This window comes from Myxocyprinus asiaticus, chromosome 14 (assembly GCF_019703515.2).
Source record: "Myxocyprinus asiaticus isolate MX2 ecotype Aquarium Trade chromosome 14, UBuf_Myxa_2, whole genome shotgun sequence".
Lineage (NCBI taxonomy): Eukaryota > Metazoa > Chordata > Actinopteri > Cypriniformes > Catostomidae > Myxocyprinus > Myxocyprinus asiaticus.
The window spans coordinates 40390307-40409766 of record NC_059357.1 but is presented as its reverse complement, the minus strand read 5'-3'; the positions used below and the strand labels follow the sequence as shown (position 1 = coordinate 40409766).

Below are 19460 nucleotides of genomic sequence, written 5' to 3'. Positions count from 1 at the left end.
TCCGATATTATAGAAATTGTTTGTCATTCTTGTCCGATTTACTTATCTCTGACCAACTTTGACCAGATGATTAATATTTAGATAGGTCTATGAGAAGTTCAGTACTGAAGTTCAGTACTGATGTCTGTAATTTTAATCCTGTTCTGTGTGCATCTGTTTAGTTTCCAAACAAAGAAACAAAACTTTAAGCTACATAACCCCTTATGATTCACATCACATGCATTTCTTGCATCACTTTAATTAATCTCTATGAAGTCAATACATCTGAAACCCTGTTTTACCAAAGGCATCATTTCTGTAACTAAATTCAGTAATAGTTAATACTCAACAAGTTTACATACAAGGTTCCATGTTTGTCATTATTTCTGCATTATTTTCATGTTGAGAACACAAAATCCTGGATATATTGGCCAACGTTTCAGCACCTTTGGTCCAGCCTGCTCCCATAACGAAGCACTTAAGTTCTACTTTATAATGAGCGATTTACGTGCTGATTAGGGGATCAAGCGTTTCGCCATCGTAAAATAACAAGCAGCGTTAGTTAAGATGATCGTAAAAGTTGCAACATTATCAGGAAACCCAGCTGAAGACTGTTGCTCAACGTCGCCAAAACCCCCTGCAGCTCGATTTTATGTTTATGTTTGCATGCACTGAAAAAAATTACTAGTAAGATTTGCTTCATTTTTATTTCGCAATTATTTTGCACAGTTTTTCTAAGTAAATTTGAATGATACAAAATTTAAAATAAATTCATGGAAAGGTATACAAAAAATTTTACCTGAAAGATATGAATGAAATAAGTGTTTTGAGAAATCTCACCAGTCTCTGTGACAGCTCTAGACTATGTAAACATCAAACAAAAATGTGTCCGTGGGCCGTGGTCCCTGACGCTTTCTGCCTGTCAGTCATTTTGCACGTTCTCATAGTATTGTAGTTACATCAAATTATTGAGGCTTAATGCCATTTTTATGCCATGTTGCTCATAACAGTTGTCACTTGAGGATGCTATTTTGCTGCTGTTGTTTTTGACAACCGTTTCTGCTCGTGACGGTCTTAATAAAGCTCATTTGGTATCTTTGGAGTGTGGCGTTTTGGAAAAAGGGGGCTTGGCTCTTCCAACGGCTCAGTCTCGTGGAAATTCTAGAATGGCTAAAATCGCTTACAGCACCTTTTAGTAAAACCTACTTTAATTCATGACAATATTCATTAAAGTGAGTAAATTTAACATAAACATATCAGTTAATACCGTAACTTTCACTAACAAATCTGATGTACATGGCACTTAAATACACTTAGTAAGTCAAGTGAACATTTTAATAGAACGTTTCACATTTTTCACTTTCCTTGTAAACTAAAGTTTAATTATGTTCTACTTAACATACAATGCCTTCCACAGGAAAGTTTCATGCATTCCATATAGACAATTAGACTACAAAAAAAAAAAAATAATAATAACCCTGGTGTAAATAAACTTGCAAACATTGAAATCATGCAAGCTCATTAATTATTCAAGCCCAGGAACACATGCTGGGGAAACCAGATTTGAAAAGTTAAGTCTATTTTATTTACCTGTAAAATGTACTCAAATTAGCAAATACATATGACACATTTTCTACTTTAGGATTGATACATGATGTCGCATTGTAAAATAACAAACAGTAATAAATAATATTTACTTATTAGCTAGAGCATTCATTTTTACATGTTTGAATTGAGTACAAATGTAGAATTTACTTAATATTTTCAAGTTCACGCTTTAACGTATTCAGTGTAGAAAGTACTTAATCTTTTCTGCTATATTTACTTTGCCACAAAATCATTTTTTTCAGTGTGTAAATGTACTGTCTGATTAGTTGACTGGTCGTTCAGACAACCATCTGACTAGTCAAGCTTGAAAATATGTAGTTCTGCACATCCCTACTTTCAACCAAACACTCTCCGTTCCAGTGAAATCACAAAATAAAGTGCAACTAAATGCACCACCGTTACTGATAAACATCTACTGATGAACAGATGGAATTTTGATCGGTCTATTTAAAATATTGTCAGTCAAGCAAGATTCAAACTAACAACCTCTCACTCTTAAAGCATTAAATATTCCTCTAAGCCACAACAACTCAATTGGCTTAGCCCCCTAAAGTTGAAATCTGAGAATCACCACTGCTCTAGGCCTGAGCTGTCATCCCAAAAGCAATTATTGCCAAGTGGTTTAAAGCCATTATGGGAATGGCATGAGCCAACTAGGTCAACGGTGTGCAAAGTGTAATTGCAGTTGAATAACAATGATTTTTTAAAGCTGAAGGGGCTTTAGTGGATGCATATGCAATGCACTGCCCATGTCTGTGTGTTTGTGTTTGTAAGAGTGTACATGAGGACTACAGAAACCTGAATTATTTATTGAAGTGGGGAAATGTTTGGAAGAATATTTAGTGATGCTTGCTTTTGCACAGACAAACACCACTCACGTTTTATTCAGAAAATGAAAATATCTGGTTGGAATTGAATTGTGTGATGTACAGAATGGTCCACATAGACATGTTTATGTGTTTATGTCTGTAGTTGCATGCACACTCTAGCACTTTAGTTCGTGAGCGAACATGAAACCTAGTTCTGTAGGAAAAATGAAAGCAGAAGTTGCGCACATTATACACGCTTTCATTCTCTGAAGAGTATGTGATTGACAACTACTCTTCCTCCATTTGTGTCTGAAAGTCCACCTGAACATCTTACGTGACTTATTTCTTCCAGCCTTGAGCACATTAGACAGACACAACTGTATAAAACACAGATTCAAATGCACTAAACAGTTGCGCCACTTCAGTATGCTGTATTTCAGCCCAAAAACCTGCTTCAGATTCACCAAGTACCCACAATAAACCAATTGATAAATGGAATAGCCGTCTCATGAGTATGTAAAATAAGTAATTGTTATTATTTCCAGTGCAAACACATCTTTTTTTCTATGCAAATTAGGCTTATTAAAGATTGTGTGTTTACAAAAGTCCCAAAAGTATTAGTGAATTCCCCCAAAAGCTTCTGACTCCAAAAACTGCAGCTTTTAAGTCAAAAGTGTTATTTAATATGACTTATTTAACTTGAGTACATTGGGCTATACCAACTAAAGTGTTTTTTTAAGGGTCACTACTAATGGCAACAGTTGCACACATTCAGTTTTTACTTTGTTGTTCAATAGAGTCTCTGAAACAAAAAGCACCTTGTAGGAGGTTTTAGCCACATTAGGAATAATTAAGTGTTTTTCTGGAAACATTTAAAAGAAAAAGGATGATTTTAATGAAATAAACAGAAAGGTCCTCTGGCGACAGTAGCAAATCATAAGATGTGCTGTTAAACAGTACTCATTTTGTACTTTTGTAGACCTAGAGATGCTAGATAATAAATTGAAGAGCTGTGTGGCGTAATGGCTCCGCTCCAATTGACACGTCTCTGCTTAAAAAATGAGTTCAAAAATACTTTACGGCTGCAGAATTGCACAGGTGCCCTCAAGGGAAATGTGATACAGAATTTTTGGATTACTCAACGTAAAGCTGTATCAGCCTTCTATCCCATCCAATCTCATTAATCAGCCTGTCAAAATATGAAAACCTTTTCTGCTGATCTAAGGTCAGTTATGTGAGTTCATAGTTTTAGAAGCTCCAGAACTTGTCTGTCTGGGTTTGACACATGAAGAAAATGAAAATGTTAGGCATGCACTAACACAGTTCACTGTAAAAGCCCTGAAAAACAGGCTCTAACAGTCGACAGTAGTGATTTTGGAAGTTTCTTCTATTTGTTGTAAACATACAGTAATTTAATGTTTTGTTGTGGCTAAGTAATGCTGCTAAAGGAATAAGGGAGACCGGGGTTGGTTGGCACAGAGTTAATTTCTGGTCATTTTGAAATTATTTTCACAGAAGTGTAAAATCTAAATGTTCACTTTCTTGACCTACACTGAATGACTCTGTCAGGGCATCTGAATGTTAAAATCTGTGGTTACACTTTATTTTACAGTGTCCTTGTTACACATGTATGTACTGATTAATATTAATTAACAACATGTACTTACTATAGGTTTAGGGTAAGGGTTTGGTTTAGGGTTAGTTACATATAATTATTCATAATTGACTGTTATTACTATAGTCAATACAGGTAATATGTATAACAAGGACACTGTAAAATAAAGTGTTACCAAATCTGGTATTGTGAAAACAACGTTTTATTTTATATACACCGATCAGCCATAACATTAAAACCACCTGCCTAATATTGTGTAGGTCCCCCTCGTGCCACCAAAACAGCGCCAACCCACATCTCAGAACAGCATTCTGAGATAATATTCTTCTCAACAATTTCTTCAACCACAATTGTACAGAGTGGTTATCTGAGTTACAGTAGACTTTGAGAGTTCGAACAAGTCTGGCCATTCTCTGTTGAACTCTCTCATCAACAAGGCGTTTCCATATGCAGAACTGCTGCTCACTGGATGTTTGTTGTTTTTTGGCACCATTCAGAGTAAATTCTAGAGACTGTTGTAAGAGATCAGCAGTTACAGAAATACTCAAACCAGCCCGTCTGACACCAACAATCATCCATGCGATTATATAATCAGCCAATTGGGTGGCAGTAGTGCAGTGCATAAAATCATGTACATACGGGTCAGGAGCTTCAGTTAATGTTCACATCAACCATCAGAATGGGGAAAAAATTTGATTTTAGTAATTTGGACCATGGCATGATTGTTGGTGCCAGATGGGCTGGTTTGAGTATTTCTGTAACTGCTGATATTCTGGGATTTTCACGCACAACACTCTCTAGAATTTACTCAGAATGGTGCCAAAAACAAAAAACATCCAGTGAGCGGCAGTTCTGTGGATGGAAACACCTTGTTGTTGAGAGAGTTCAACAGAGAATGGCCAAATTAGTTCGAACTGACAAAGTCTACGGTAACTCATAACCAAACTTAAGCTTTTCAGTTTGATATTGATAATGTTTTCCATTTATATAAAGACCAGACTTTCCTAAGAAACATTTCATTTGAATTACTCTGTGAATAAAGTATTCCTTCATAATAGCCTGAGATCTTTATACTACAGTCTCTCCACTGATGTACACTGTAAACCCATCTGTGATGTTTCAGCCTTGACACTGTGACTCTCATAAACAGCACATTGTTTATCTAGTCATCAAATTCTGCACTTATTTGTTAGTTGGGACTTGATTACTGTCTGACGAAATCCAATACGAAAATACCACTGCTGTTAACAAAGGTATTTACCACAAAAAAGCGATTTTCAAAAAAGTAAATATCTTTTTGACGATATTCAATATTTATGTATTTGCTCTGAAATGACTAGGTGATTTTATTTCAGAGGAACCATCATTTTACCCAAGCAGCCATTGTTGCCAAGTAAATTAAAAACGTTTAAAACAAGTAAAATACAAAAAAAAAAAAAAAAAAAAAAAAAAAAAAAAGATTGCAAAACTAATCAAATAATAATCTTTAGTAAATGTAATGGCCAAATATAAAGTGCATTACAATCGTTACGATATTTTCATTGCCATTGCGATATTATCCCTTCTTACTTGTTTTTATAAAGTTGGTTGGTTTGTGTCAATAATAAGCATTGCAATAATTCTGTTCCCTTTCACAGCTATGAAGTCAGGTGGCACTCAGCTGAAGCTTATCATGACATTCCAGAACTACGGACAAGCCCTGTTCAAGCCTATGAAGTAAGTGATACCTTCTGCTTTCATTTGTCATGAATACAATATGTGTCTGATGGGTAACAAGTTTTTAGAATGTCCCCTGTATACTTTCATGCAAGTTTACTTTAAAGGTGTGGACTAAGTCTTCTGTGTTTCGACAAAAGAAACATGTGTAACAGCTGTTGGAAGATTTGTGGTGTATACATCTAGTTGCATAGTGCACTTATACAGTAGACTGTATATAGTCTTCACATGTGGTAGCAAGTGAGATTCTAGTACACATAAAGTAGTGTATATTAGGGTAATCTGGGACATTGGGTAATCTTGTTCCATCACAAGCAATCTATCATTATCAACTTTTCCAGCTGGGTGAACATGTTATACTGTACAATCTCATTTGTTGGTCTAAAGTGTTGAGCTGACAATCACAGTAAATTGTCACAGTAAAAAAGTAGAATGCAAATGTCCCAATTACACTCCTTGTTTTTTTTTGTTTTTTTTGCCTCTTTTATTTTAGTAGAAAACTGGCCTCTCAAGATAATGAGCCTTTGGAGTCTTTTTTGCCACTTTTAATTTATTAGGAACCTGGCCTTCAAGACGTTGAGTTGTTTGCTTTTTGACACTTATATTTGAGTAGGAAACTGGCCTCTTAAGATGTTGAGTCTTTTGCTTTTTGCCTCTTTTATTTTACTAGAAACTGGCCTCTAAGATGTTGGGACTTCGTGGTTTTTGTCTTTTATTTTTTCTTTTCTTTTTTTTTTTTTTTTAGACTGGCCACTATAATTTTGAGACTTTTGCTTTTGCCATTTTTATTGGTCACCAACAATTAGAACATAAATAATAATAATAATAATAATAATAATAATAAATAAATAAATAAATAAAACTTTAAAAAAAGATATACTTCAAAACAACATCATCTATTCTAGAATAAATCTTAGTAGAAAACTGACTTTTAAGAGATAGAGACTTTGGCTTTTTGCCTCATTTATTTGAGTAAAAAAAATATTTTTAAGATGCTGAGACTTTTGCTTTTTGCATCTTTTACTTTACTAGAAACTGGCATCTAAGATGTTGGGACTTTTGGGTTTTTGCAACTTTTATTTCAATAGAAAACTGGCCTCTAAGATGGTGAGAATTTAGCTTTTAGTTTAGTAGTAAACAGACTTTTAAGATTGTAAGACTTTTGATTTTTACAAAAAATAAACAGAAACATTACTCATTGTTTTTTATGAATAAACATGATATTACTATGATAAACATAACATAATATAAACATGATGTGCTGTTATGAGTACATGGATTTTTGAGAGTTTAGGGCCATGCCTCGAAGAGGCTGTAACCCCTATTGCATCCGTTAGTTTTCTGTATTATTATTATTCTGTCTGGGAGTCTATGGCAGCCCATAGAACTGAACATAGGAAAATGATGAAATCTGACACACTAATAGGGGTGGTCATGAATAGCCCCCATACCAAATTTGAGGTCTCTAGGACATACTCTATAGTGCCACCACCATGTCAAAAATTCTGTGCTTATTGAATGATTGCAGGGCTAATTGAATTTTGATTTTCATCTTTGTTGTAAAGTTACTTCAATATGAAGTTGATCATGGTAACTGCTGTGTTTGGCTGTGCTTACTGTCAGCATGGTATGACACTCTGGTGGCTGTCAACCATGAGGCAGCATGGTTCAGTGGATTGTGCACAGAGCTGTAATATGGAAAAGTACAGATTCAAACCCTGCTTGGGATGACTTGTTTACCAGTGTGCATTTGCAAAATACACCATAGCCACTCTGAGGGTCCTGTTGGCCATATAGGCAATTTAGGGGGCTTGGCCCTGGAATGGCTGCTTGCAGCTACATTATTATTGGTATATTAGTGGTTAGGTTTAGGGATGGGGTTGGGTTAGGGAATCTAAAATATCACTATGATTGTATAATGTAACTAAACTTATATTAAACATGTGCAATAAATCCGAAGATTGCGGAACCTGTGACGGAAGTCATGAGAACAACATGACAATGACATTTTGATGATGCAGGCAAAAGTCGGTATGGTGACGTTTTGGTCTTGAGACTTTTCCTCTGTAGTTGCCTCTGTAGTGCTATCAACAGGAGCATCTGTATGATCTTTCCTGGTGGTAATGATCAGTCTGGTTTTAATGAACATTTCCAGGCTTAATTGTTAATTAAAAACTTTGAACCACTATCACACACTTATGGGAATATTTGCCAGCAGAAGCTTTAAGTGCCGCACATAAAACAGGGCGGATCAGCTGAGTGTGTCTGTCATATTCCCTCTGTTGAAACAACACTGCCAGTGCTACCTGATGCATTTGTGATCAAATAATTGCTAGGGGATGCTTGATTGCTTCCTCGCTGTTTTTCTTTAATTACGCTTTCATATGTCATTGCCATCTGCAATGTCTTAGTCATTCTGGGTGGGTACAGAAACATAAAAACACAGACTGTTATTACACAACACCAGTGTCTTTAGTTGGTGTACAGTTTACAGACTAGAAGAGGTGGCTTGTGCAATTTTTGGATCATCCCTGAAAAAAAAAGCATGGTTTGCTGGTCTTAGCTGGCTCAAACTGGTTTAACTCTGTGTTTCAACAACAATAGAGGCTTTGACAAGGGAGCCAATGCAGGTTATATTACAGTGGCAATGGTTTGCTGACTTTTCATACATTTTTACGAAGTTGAAAGGTTATTTCAGAGATTTCATTTGATAATGTCACATACAGTACAGTAACACATCTGAGCTATAGCCTGACATTTCTTAAACATTAAGTTCATGACAAAGCCTGAAAAGGTTATCACCTTCGGTTTATGATTTACCTGAGGAAATCTTTTTTTTAAGGTTTAAGGTTACCTGATACACATGCCAGCAAAGAATCCCTGAGCGAACGACACAGAAAAGGTGCATTGTTTATCACAGGTTGCCTGACAAGGTGAAATCCCAGCTTTCATCTTATTCCCAAAAGAGATCATAAAAGGGAACAATATTTCACTGCAGTGTTTGGCAGTGCATGTAATAAAAGCAGTAATTAAACATAATAATCTCTGACTAGACAGAGACTAGACTGACTAACAAGCAGACTGCTTTATTTAGCTACATTTCACAATTTTGAGTAATTACACCTTGGAGGTGTAATGTAAACAACATATTGTGCAAGCGGACAACCTGGCATTCTTTTCTTGATTTGTGCTCTGAATTATCACAGTTAAAAAAGCAAATAACATGTGCTTAGCCCAAAGATGGCTTCATATCGTCTATTCATCATATTGTGGCTTGACATGCATAGCTGTAGATTTCTCCAGCTCTAAAAGCTCAAAGTTTTATCCTGAATCCTCATTGATCATGTGGGACACCTTTTTCCTCACCTGCCCCTCTGTGCAGCCATACTGCGCATCAGAGCTTCTTTTGATGTGCTGCTGCTTTGAGCTGGATGCTAATCTGTCTGCAGGCACATGGAGGGGTAACTGCTCCAGGTTCCTGCTGGCCTAGAGAGCCAAGCGGGCTAGCATGTGTATACGTGTAACCTTCTTTCCATGAAATGGTGCTTGCCGGGGGGTCTACTGTTAGACTTTTTCCACCGCAATGACGATGGTTCTCGTGCCGAGCCTATGGTCGGCTGGTTCACAGCTGGGGCAATATGGAGCCTATCGTAAACCGTCCGCGCATTTCCAATGACTTGATTGAGAATCCCACTGGTTTACTTAACAGATAGCCACGATCTTCTAAACTTAGTGAGTAGCTGATCCACTTACAGAACATAACAATGCACAAAAGAAGATGACAAGAGTGTAAGGAAAGCTAACAAAGTTGGCAAATGCAATAACATACTGAGATCAGCTGCAGAGGACACGAGCAATTTAGTGTTTATCACGAGCGTTACTGGCTGAATTCAATGCCCCAGTTAGTTAGCAGGCTGGTCCAAAACATTGTTGCTCTGTCCACTGTCACTTTTGCTTAGGTCCTTCTTATGGTCCCTGGGCCCCTTAAGTGTTTTTCAATTTGTTGATGATTTGGTCAGTTGTTCGATTGAAGCCAGCGTGCATCATTTTGTGCTGTATCTTCATTCTCGTAGACAATTTTTTCCTTTGCGATCTCTCTCGGATCTCCGTAAATACAATATCGCAAATAGGGTGCTCGTTTCGTCCGCATTACCTGAACGCTTTTGATGTCTGATAGTTTTGTGGGTTTTTTATTGTTGTTATAGAGCGAAGAAGTACTCCTTGCTGCAGACGGTAGATGCTGTTGTTGTTTGGGAAAACTTTACCTGGTGACTAAATATTATCCCGCCCTCCGCCCCTGACATAATCGGTTCATACATAGAGACCAGCAAACTTTTGGAGCCGATGTGGAACCAGGTTTTCTGCTGTGGAAATGCGCGGAACAGTTCAAGAATTTGCACCGGCCCAGGAACCCGCCCCCCGAACCATGCCAGTGGAAAAGGTCTATGTATGAGCCGCTCTCAGAACCGGCCCGATTTTCTACTGACTTGAGAGTCGAACAATGATGTAACTGACTGTTATGTTACTATATAACCTGGCTAAAAAAAAAAAAAAATATGCTGCATCATAGCCTTTAATTCCGAGTATAACAAACATATTCTAACTTCCTGAGTCTTTTAAATCAGTGTATAAAATGGCAGGAGTTTATAAGTCTTACTAGTTTTGAGAACATACTTAATCTAATTCAGTGTATTTATGGCATCACAATATTGCCATTGATGTGATGGTACAAAGTTATTTAAATGTATAATTAAATTACAATTCGTAGTATTGTAAACAATTGTAAAATGTTTGTTAATAGGGGAGACCGGGGCTACTGTAAAGACTAGGGCTACACTTTTGTTTACAATAAATATTTTTCAGCGTAGGTTTGTATTTCAATATAGCCACATACCTTAAAGCCTTGGCTAAAAAAAAAAACTATTGAACTTTTTCACTGTTCGGGTCACAACATGCTTCATTGGGTATACGTAGGTTGGTGTAGATCCCCACCATCACCACCACCAATACATAAATCTTCACCTCTCTTTAAATCTACGCTTGCATTAAACAGACTATTATAGATTTTTCAGCTAAATTAATAAAGTAAAACAATTAAGAGACTCATAAAGATTCATTAAACAACTAAATTGGAAAAGGTATCATACTAAAATATGAAAACATATTGGCCAGCAAATATTATAACTAATAAATTCAGCCTGATCTCATGAATTTATTTGACTGTGGCTAACATTTTGCAAAATGAAATTACTTGCTTAATTCTGTTCAGTTCAGTTGTGTTTTATTTACATGGTTCGCTGCAGTTTCCCAGTGAAATGTCCAGTGAGGGGCGCTAAAAGCGAGTGTAATTGTGTCATAATCAGACGAGGTTAATAAGGTGAATATTAGATGGAGGTTTTAATGAGTTAAACATTCCTCCCTAACCTAAAACTTTAACCTAAACCTAACCGATAGTGTTGTAAAAGCAAATAAGAGTTAGGTAGACATAAAGCAGACATCCTTACCTTAAACCAACACCTAAACCTAACCGATCGTGTGGAAAAAGAGACATGAAAAGCACATTTTCTGAAACAACCATGTCACGTCACTTCTATGACACTATTGGCTTGTGTGTCAGCTTGCATGCTTGGCTGGGCTTGAACCATAGTCTTCCAAGTCCAAAGTCCAACACACTATCAGGTGAGCTACCGCACAAGCTAATCACATTGGAATAAGTGTGTAAATGTAGGTGATTGTTTTTCAAATGATGCGTTATAGTAAAAGTGTTTTGATATCATAACATAGCAGTTTGAGTGTAATAGTGTGAAAAATGAGTGTTTATAAAGCCATAATCAGCCGTTGTAGTCATGATTTGTGTGAAAGTGAATAAAACGCACAGTTGTTGTAGCACCTCTGGTGTTAATTTCACCAGGAAACTGCAGCGAAACATAGAACATGGTCCGTAAAAGTCAGTTTGCAGAAATGTAGTTGTTGTAACGTTCATTCTATGAGACTAGGTTGAATAAATTGTATACATTTTGACATTTAAAACACATTTGACAACCTGCATTGATATAATCTTTATACTGTGATATATTCTTGGTGACAACTTCCCTGTGTGACAAATAGCCCCAGTCTCCCCTAATATTTAATTTCAGATGGACAGGGAAGATAATGTGACTGGAGCCTATTTTCAATCTGACATACTGTACATAAGAATGGGATAACTGAACTGTGTGTCGCCTTGCCGCATCAGGCGTTTGCAGGGTTAGCACAGTTGCATTTTAGATTATGAAGTGGTCTTATTTTGTTTTGCATTAGTTGTTGTTGTTCTGAAAGCTCTGAGTGGAGACTGTGGACATTAACCCGCCCCCACCACCCCAGATCTCAAATCAAACCCAACCCCCACCCTAGTCTCTGATGTTAGCGGTTCCTGGTTCGAGACCAATGGGTTTTAGGCCTTTTCTGCTGTGGAAACGTTCAGAATGGTTCAAGAAACGGGCACTGACTCCAGCACCAGCACTCTGTTGGTGGTAAAGGTGCTTGTGAGGAGTTTATTGAGCATAAGTTATCTGACTGGGATCTGGGTGTAGAGGCAGCAATAAGTCATTGTGCAACCTTTCACTCTTCCTTCTTCACATTCATTCAAAAGCCTTCCGGTTAGACAGACGCAGGCAGAAAGCACTAATGCCATCAGAATAAGGAAGGAGTGGCTGTAGTATGCAGGAAAGCCCTGCTCACTGACCGGTTTAATTATTCCACAACACAGCACTGAACGCTGCTAATCAGGCAAGGAATGAGGAAGGAGAGAAAGATAGAATAAGAGACAAAGAATGAGGGAGGGTGAAAAATGATTGTTTGGAGCAGGTTTGACAACCAAGATTCTTTCCAGTGACCTGCCAGCACATTGCAGCGAGACACAATGATTTAAATGTTCAAAATATGTGTGTGTGTGCATAATGAGAAGTAGAAGTAGGACATGTTCCTCCTGGATAAACATACAATTTTTATTCTTGTAACAACATTTATATCAGTCCTTACTATAATAGCTAACCCTAATCCTAAATTAGAGGGTAGTTATTGGTTTTTAGGAATGTTGTTCCTGCATGACACCAAACTCTAAACCTAACTCTACCCCTAAAATCACAGACTGATTACATTGTGAATTTGGCGACAGGAGTTCAAAAGTTCCTCTGCTGAAATCGGTCTGTGCTTACTGAAATTCTAACTACAGTGGACAAAGCTGCAAGTGTTGAGGAGGTGAAATGTCCACAGGGTGGCAAAAAAGCTAGTTGTATTTTTAGTTATACATGAAGTAATACTGTCAACAGAAATGCATATTTTATTAAGTGTACTCCCTAACCCAAACCCAACCCCAGCCCTGAGTCAAAATGTAATTTTAAAGTGAAAATGCAACCTAGTTGTGCTCATCATTTTTTATGTGAATGCTATTACATCCTGGTTTGCACAGGACCAGAACCCATGACTCAGAGATTGCTCTACATGCCTGTGACGTGCGCAGAACGGGGGCAGCAGGGGCTCAAGCCCTACTCACTCCAAAGTGCAGAGGCCTTGAAATGGGTACTCTGAAGGGAATACAGTATTACTGTATGAATGTGCCCTTCATCTTGTGGAAGGGCCCATTCATTTTCTCATTTTCGTTTGGAACGAGCTTTTGAGTGGCATCCCCTCCAACAGCAGTGCCCTTTGAGGGAGTAAAAATGTCATTTTGAATTCACCCTGGAGCATCGAAGTCACATCACGGAGCATCAGCTGTTTTTTTTTTATTCTGTTTGTGTTTCATGAAGTTACAAGCGAAACGCGACAGAAGATATCTGTTTACTGCATATGCACTCTAAAATCTTTTTTCTCCAGACTTTATATTAATTTAATATGTGAGTGAAATAATGTGTTGTTTTCTATTCGCGAACTTTCCAATTGGCACGATGATTTGACCATATGTTTGAGAGTTTGTGTAAATAATAATATTTCATAAGTTATGGAAACAGAACACTTCTAATTTGTCAGCAAATTAAAATGCACCTGGTTAGAGTTGGTTATATTTCCTGTATGCATTGTAAAGTCTTTAAAACGACACCAATTTTGTGTTATTGAGGTGAGTAGTTATTCATTATTTTGATGATTTCTTTATCAGCACTGAACATCAAAAGTATGCCAAAACATGTAACAAGCATACAGTAATTTCCTCATTTATTGTTCATTGCAGGCAACATGTATAATAAATAATATATATAACTAAACATGTTTACATAATTTGAACCCATTTTTACATTATGCTACAATAATTTAATAAATATTTTAGAATACAGACATTACATTGCTTGCATTGCTTTTGTTTATTTCTGAAACATATATAGAATTTTGGCAGTGTACTCAAAGAATGACGCAGACACATCGATGCAGAACTATAAATGCAAACCAACACAGGTCAGATGAAATGTCCACTCTATGTATTTTGTAAGTTCATCAACAGATTAATACTCGATTGCTACCACATTTCCGACATCACATGGCACACCTGCAGTGTAGAGAGCTTATTATAATGGGAGCGGTCGCATCGTTTTCTGTGATAGAAATGTAATACGTCTTTTATAGAATACTGCCATTAACTGAAGGAGCTGTCTGATTCAGACAAAGCCAGTTTGGTTTTTGTATAAACTAATAAACTAATCACTTTCAGATAAATACCATGGTATTATTGACTGAATGATTATATTTATATTTAATGATACTATCATAGCACTCAAAGATACTTAAAAAAAATACCATGGTTTTACTATAACAGATGTCAAAAACACTGGATTATCAAAGTCCATGTCTATAAAAAAAAGTGTAAAAAATTGAAACAATTAGGTTTATAATACAAGAAAAATGCTTAAATACTCAAATAGCAAATAATTAGTTAAGTATATATAAGTGCTATTCTTAAAAAATTAAAAATTAAAAAATCAATCAATAAATAAAAAATCGGTGACCTTTTTTATCCTTTCGCCCCGTCCATGCTGAGATCTGTGCATGCCACTACTACATGCTATCAGTTAAGCACCATATGGAAAGGTACAAACATTTGAATTGAAGCAAAAATGAGTTATTGCGCTTGTCAGTAATGCTGCAGTATGGTATTGATTTCAGGGTGCATGAACATTCAGGAGCAGCATGTTTATTTCCCATGTGATCATGTTGAAAATCAGAAGGCAATGATTGGTTGATACGAATGTTATGAATGAAAGGATGAAGAGATGGAGAATATGAAGGACAAGGGGTCCTCTACAGGAAACATTCCTGAACCAGAATAAACAGACGTGCTGTTTGTGATGCCATGACAGATCATGAATATTAATCCGGTTATGCATAAATAAGTAGTCTGTATATTTTTTCTCTGTCCGTAGTAGAGTAGTTGCTCATTTCCAAGTCAAAATATAATTGTGATTAGAAATGTAAAAAAAAAAAAAAAAAAGATCATGTAAACTACTATTTATTTGTTGCCGACCAAACATTTTCCCTTGTCTGCCCTGGGATTTTGGATAAATTGTGGATAAATGGGTACCTAGGATGTCTGTTTTACCTATGCAGTGTGTGTGTGTGTGTGTGTGTGTGTGTGTGTGTGTGTGTGTGTGTGTGTGTGTGTGTGTTTGACACTGTTATATGGACCCTCTCAGCTCTCCTTTACTTTACTTACATGCTGTAGGTTTGGACAGTAGCTCTTTATGGTGTATGTCAGGCTAGATGTGTCTCAGTTGTGAAAGGAAATAACAAAATCTCTCACACAGCAGAAACAGCTTGTGGATCTTTAAGCTGAGCAGAGCCAAGTTTGACTTTTCTACTCCTTTGATGTTAATTAGTTTTTTCTCTAGTTATTGTTTCTAAATTGCTGCAGCGCTTTAATATTGATTTGATATGCCTCTCAGCAGCAATAGAGGACGTTTTTTCAGCTACAGCTGTCGTGCATTCATCGCTATGATGTAAAATATGTTCCTGTAATGTAGAATATTACATGCAGCTCACCCAGTAAGATGCCATCACCCCCATACTATCTCTTTACCCCTCTCTCTCTCTCTCTGTCTCTCTCTCTCTCTCTCTCTCTCTCTCTCTCTCTCTCTCTCTCTCTCTCTCTGAATGCCATTTTTTCTCTGTGGTACAGATGGAATCCAGTGTGTGTTCTGTTGTGAGCTACAGTACATGTAGTGTCCAAATGTAACTTTTTGCCACACCTGCCAATGACGGGTGAATTGAGAAAATATGTCTTGGCTATAAATAGTTATTAGCAGCCAGAAACTGTATTGGCATTATTATTATTCATATGTATATTTTTTATTATTTTATTATCATTTTTATTGACACAGAAGTGAAATGGGGAAAGGGAACTGGGGGTTTTAGGGATTGGGAAATGACCACAGCCAGATTCAAATTAGGGTCACTTGCAAACAAGTGCTATGAACAAAGTTGAAGCACGATCACTACACACCAGGCAGCATTTCCGGCATTTCACTTAATTTTCTTTAAAAATATATTTTTGATATATTTGATATATATGACTGAATTATTCTGTAGTTTTTTTTTTTCCTTGTATATTTGTGATAAACAGCACCGGTCAATGTATTTCTTGGAGAAACTGCACCTGTTACAAAAATTTCAAAAGACTTTGTTCCACACATTCTCATTTTGGTGGCTTAATATAATGAATATACCACATATGGAGTTCTGAAGAAAAAATATGTGAGACATCCTTAATTATAAAACTAAACATATAGTACATTTCCTACTAAAAACGTAAAAGTTGTTGCAAGTTACGACAAATGTTTTATTTAGATGTTCTGTATGTCTTTGATTTGAATCACATATGTCACAGCAAGTGTTCTTACAATTAAATTTAAATCATGTAATGTAAGAGTTCATAAAGTTACCGGCCATCTGGCAAGTAACTCAATTTACTTGCCAAAGCCGGGGCCTGGGTAGCTCAGCGAGCATTGTCGCTGACTACCTCCCCTGGAGTCACGAGTTCAAATCCAGGGCATGCTGAGTGACTCCAGCCAGGTCTTCTAAGCAACCAAATTGGCCCGATTGCCTGGGAGGGTAGAGTCACATGGGGTAACCTCCTCATGGTCACGATTAGTGGTTCTCGCTCTCAATGGGGCACGTGGTAAGTTGTGTGTGGATCGCGGTGTCAAGCACAACGAGCCACATGATAAGATGTGTGGATTGACTGTATCAGAAGCTGAGGCAACTGAGACTTGTCCTCCACCACCCGGATTGAGGTGAGTAATGGTGCATTATTGGGCATTCCAAATTGGGGAGAAAAAATGAAAATAAAAAAAAACATTTACTTGCCAAAGCCAATTTTTACTTGCATTTGGTGCTTGGCGGGTTGTAATTTTGTACTAAGGCTACAGTATGTGTATACTAATGTCTTGGTACATATCAGGCTTATACAGAAAACAGAATGTGTGTGTTGTTATTAATGCACGTCAGGTAGATTTACAAAATGGGGAATCATTTTGTTAAGGTACAATGCGTCAAAACCTGCACTGGGGGCTTTCAGAATAAGCAGGGCTTTTCAGTGTTGTTTTGGAATTCAAAATCTAGGAAATGGAAAATGCATTTGGAAAATCCAGGTTTATTACTAGTTTCAGATCTGTTTTGTCATGTAAAAAAACTAGTGCTGTCAGTCAATTAAAATTTGAATGATGTTTTCATAGATAATCGTGATTAATCGCAGATTTTGAAAGTGCTGAAATTTTACTGTATATATACTTATTTTCCTGCCAAAATGCACTTATTTCCTTTCTAGGAAAGAAAACAAAACAATATGTAACAACAATGCTTTAGTAATCTTCCTTAAGCCTTCCACAGTATAAAGATAGAAATGCACTAAAATAGTACCAATTCAAATAACATTAAACGTTTTCCAAATCTTAGTGGGAGGTTGACTAAATAAAAGAACTAGTCCCCATATGTTGTGTATTCATTGTAATGCCCATTAAATCTCTTAAACCCTCATCCTCCACAATAATAATCTGCCGGCAGGCTGTGGCTTTCCACTTTGGATACGGAATGCAAATATTTCGCATCAGGGCATCAAGCACCACTTTTAAACCTAATTTGAAAAGCGCTGAAGACGGTGGCTGTATCTGGAAGGCATACTATCCATACTATCTTTACTGCTTCTGTCATATCTATTTATAACAGAAATTCTAAGAGTAGTATGGTAGTATGCCATATCAAAAACTACCAACGTCTTGTTCTGCTTTTAGCACTGGCACTCCCCACATAATGATATTTCATTCGAATTGTCCGGTCATTTTTAGCAAACGCTTAAAATTCAAAGTTGAAATTATTTGAACTGGGAGAACTCCAACAAGCTAGCCTACCACAGCATTTCCTTTTAGGTGACAGTTAAAACTTGATGTGCCGCTGAGGCTGCAAAGTACTTGATTTTTGCCACAAGTCCCATATGGGTTTGTTTTGTAAGAAGCCCTTTCTTCATCACTTGATCATTAACATGGAATCGCAATTGTGTGTTTGTTTGTGGTGTGTACGTCAACGTAATAATGACCCCGTACACACTAGGACTTATATGGAGTTAAATAAATGTCAGAATTGAAGGTGAAAATTGGTAAATGCGTTAATCACGATTAAGAAAAATGTACATGCTAAATATTTTTAATTAAATAGGTTACTTTTGACGGCTCTAAAAAAAAAAACATAAGAGAATTTGCTGCATAAAAGTGTGAGTATGAATGAAAAAAATATGCATTATAAAAATGCTGTATGTTCAACAAATAAGCACATTTAAAAAGAAATTACAAACAGTAATTGCCGCACTATAATGGATCTCATATTGAAAGCTTCTGATAAAATGAAAGAGGCTTAGAATATGGTAGGTTCAAATCCTGTAATGGTAGTTCACATGTCAAAGCTGTCTGAGCTCAAAGCCGTGACAGGAGGTTGAGCTGAACTGAATGCATTTATGCATTGTGTATGAGGAAGGGTTGGAGTGTTCAAAAGTGGCAGACAGTGAACTGGGGCCTGACTGAAAAATGCAATGTTCAGGATGACAAATCTGACTACAAGAGATTGTTTATGATGCAACCAAATCGAGATAACATACAAATGCTGGTAAATCCTGAGGGGGAAAGTGCAAAATCTTCACATAATGCATACTATATGGGTCACACATCTATTCTGATAGGGTCATGGACAGCAGAGTAAAACAATGATAAATGCAAATAATAAATCTAACTAACCATATAATTATCCATACACAGTAGTTAGAATAGCAAAATAAATCGTATAATCAACTTTACAAGGGAGGAGATTATTCTGACATATCTTTTGTTTGTTTGTTTGTTTTTTTATGTTAAACATTGTGCATCCAATCAAGCTCTATTGTGTTTTGGCACAAATGTATTCAGCACTTAGTAGAAAGTAGACAAATTAGGCAGATGCCAACATGGACAGGTTGCATGATTTACCCTGATCTTTGAAAACTAAAAAAAAATATGTATATATATATATATATATATATATATATATATATATATATATATATATATATATATATGTTTATAGAGAACAGGATCCATTTTCAACACTTTCCAAACTACATTTTTGTTGTGAATATAATGGATTTTTGCTGGCCACAAGACATGTTACCTTTATATTATCTGTTTAAAGATGACAAATTGATTGTGGTTTAGCTTCTTCCTTCTTCTGTTTTTACAGTGTTTATGTCT

The 19460-nt window shown here is 36.5% G+C and overlaps 1 protein-coding gene across 1 annotated transcript in view; it reads left to right on the top strand.

Annotated features, from left to right (window-relative positions):
• The window catches only part of LOC127451157 (extracellular serine/threonine protein kinase FAM20C-like), a 102871-nt gene that overhangs the window by 6439 nt on the left and 76972 nt on the right, over positions 1 to 19460 (top strand). Inside the window, exon 3 of the mRNA XM_051715629.1 lies at positions 5649 to 5727. Within this exon, the coding sequence (XP_051571589.1) occupies positions 5649 to 5727 (79 nt within the window). The remainder of the gene's footprint in view (positions 1 to 5648; positions 5728 to 19460) is intronic.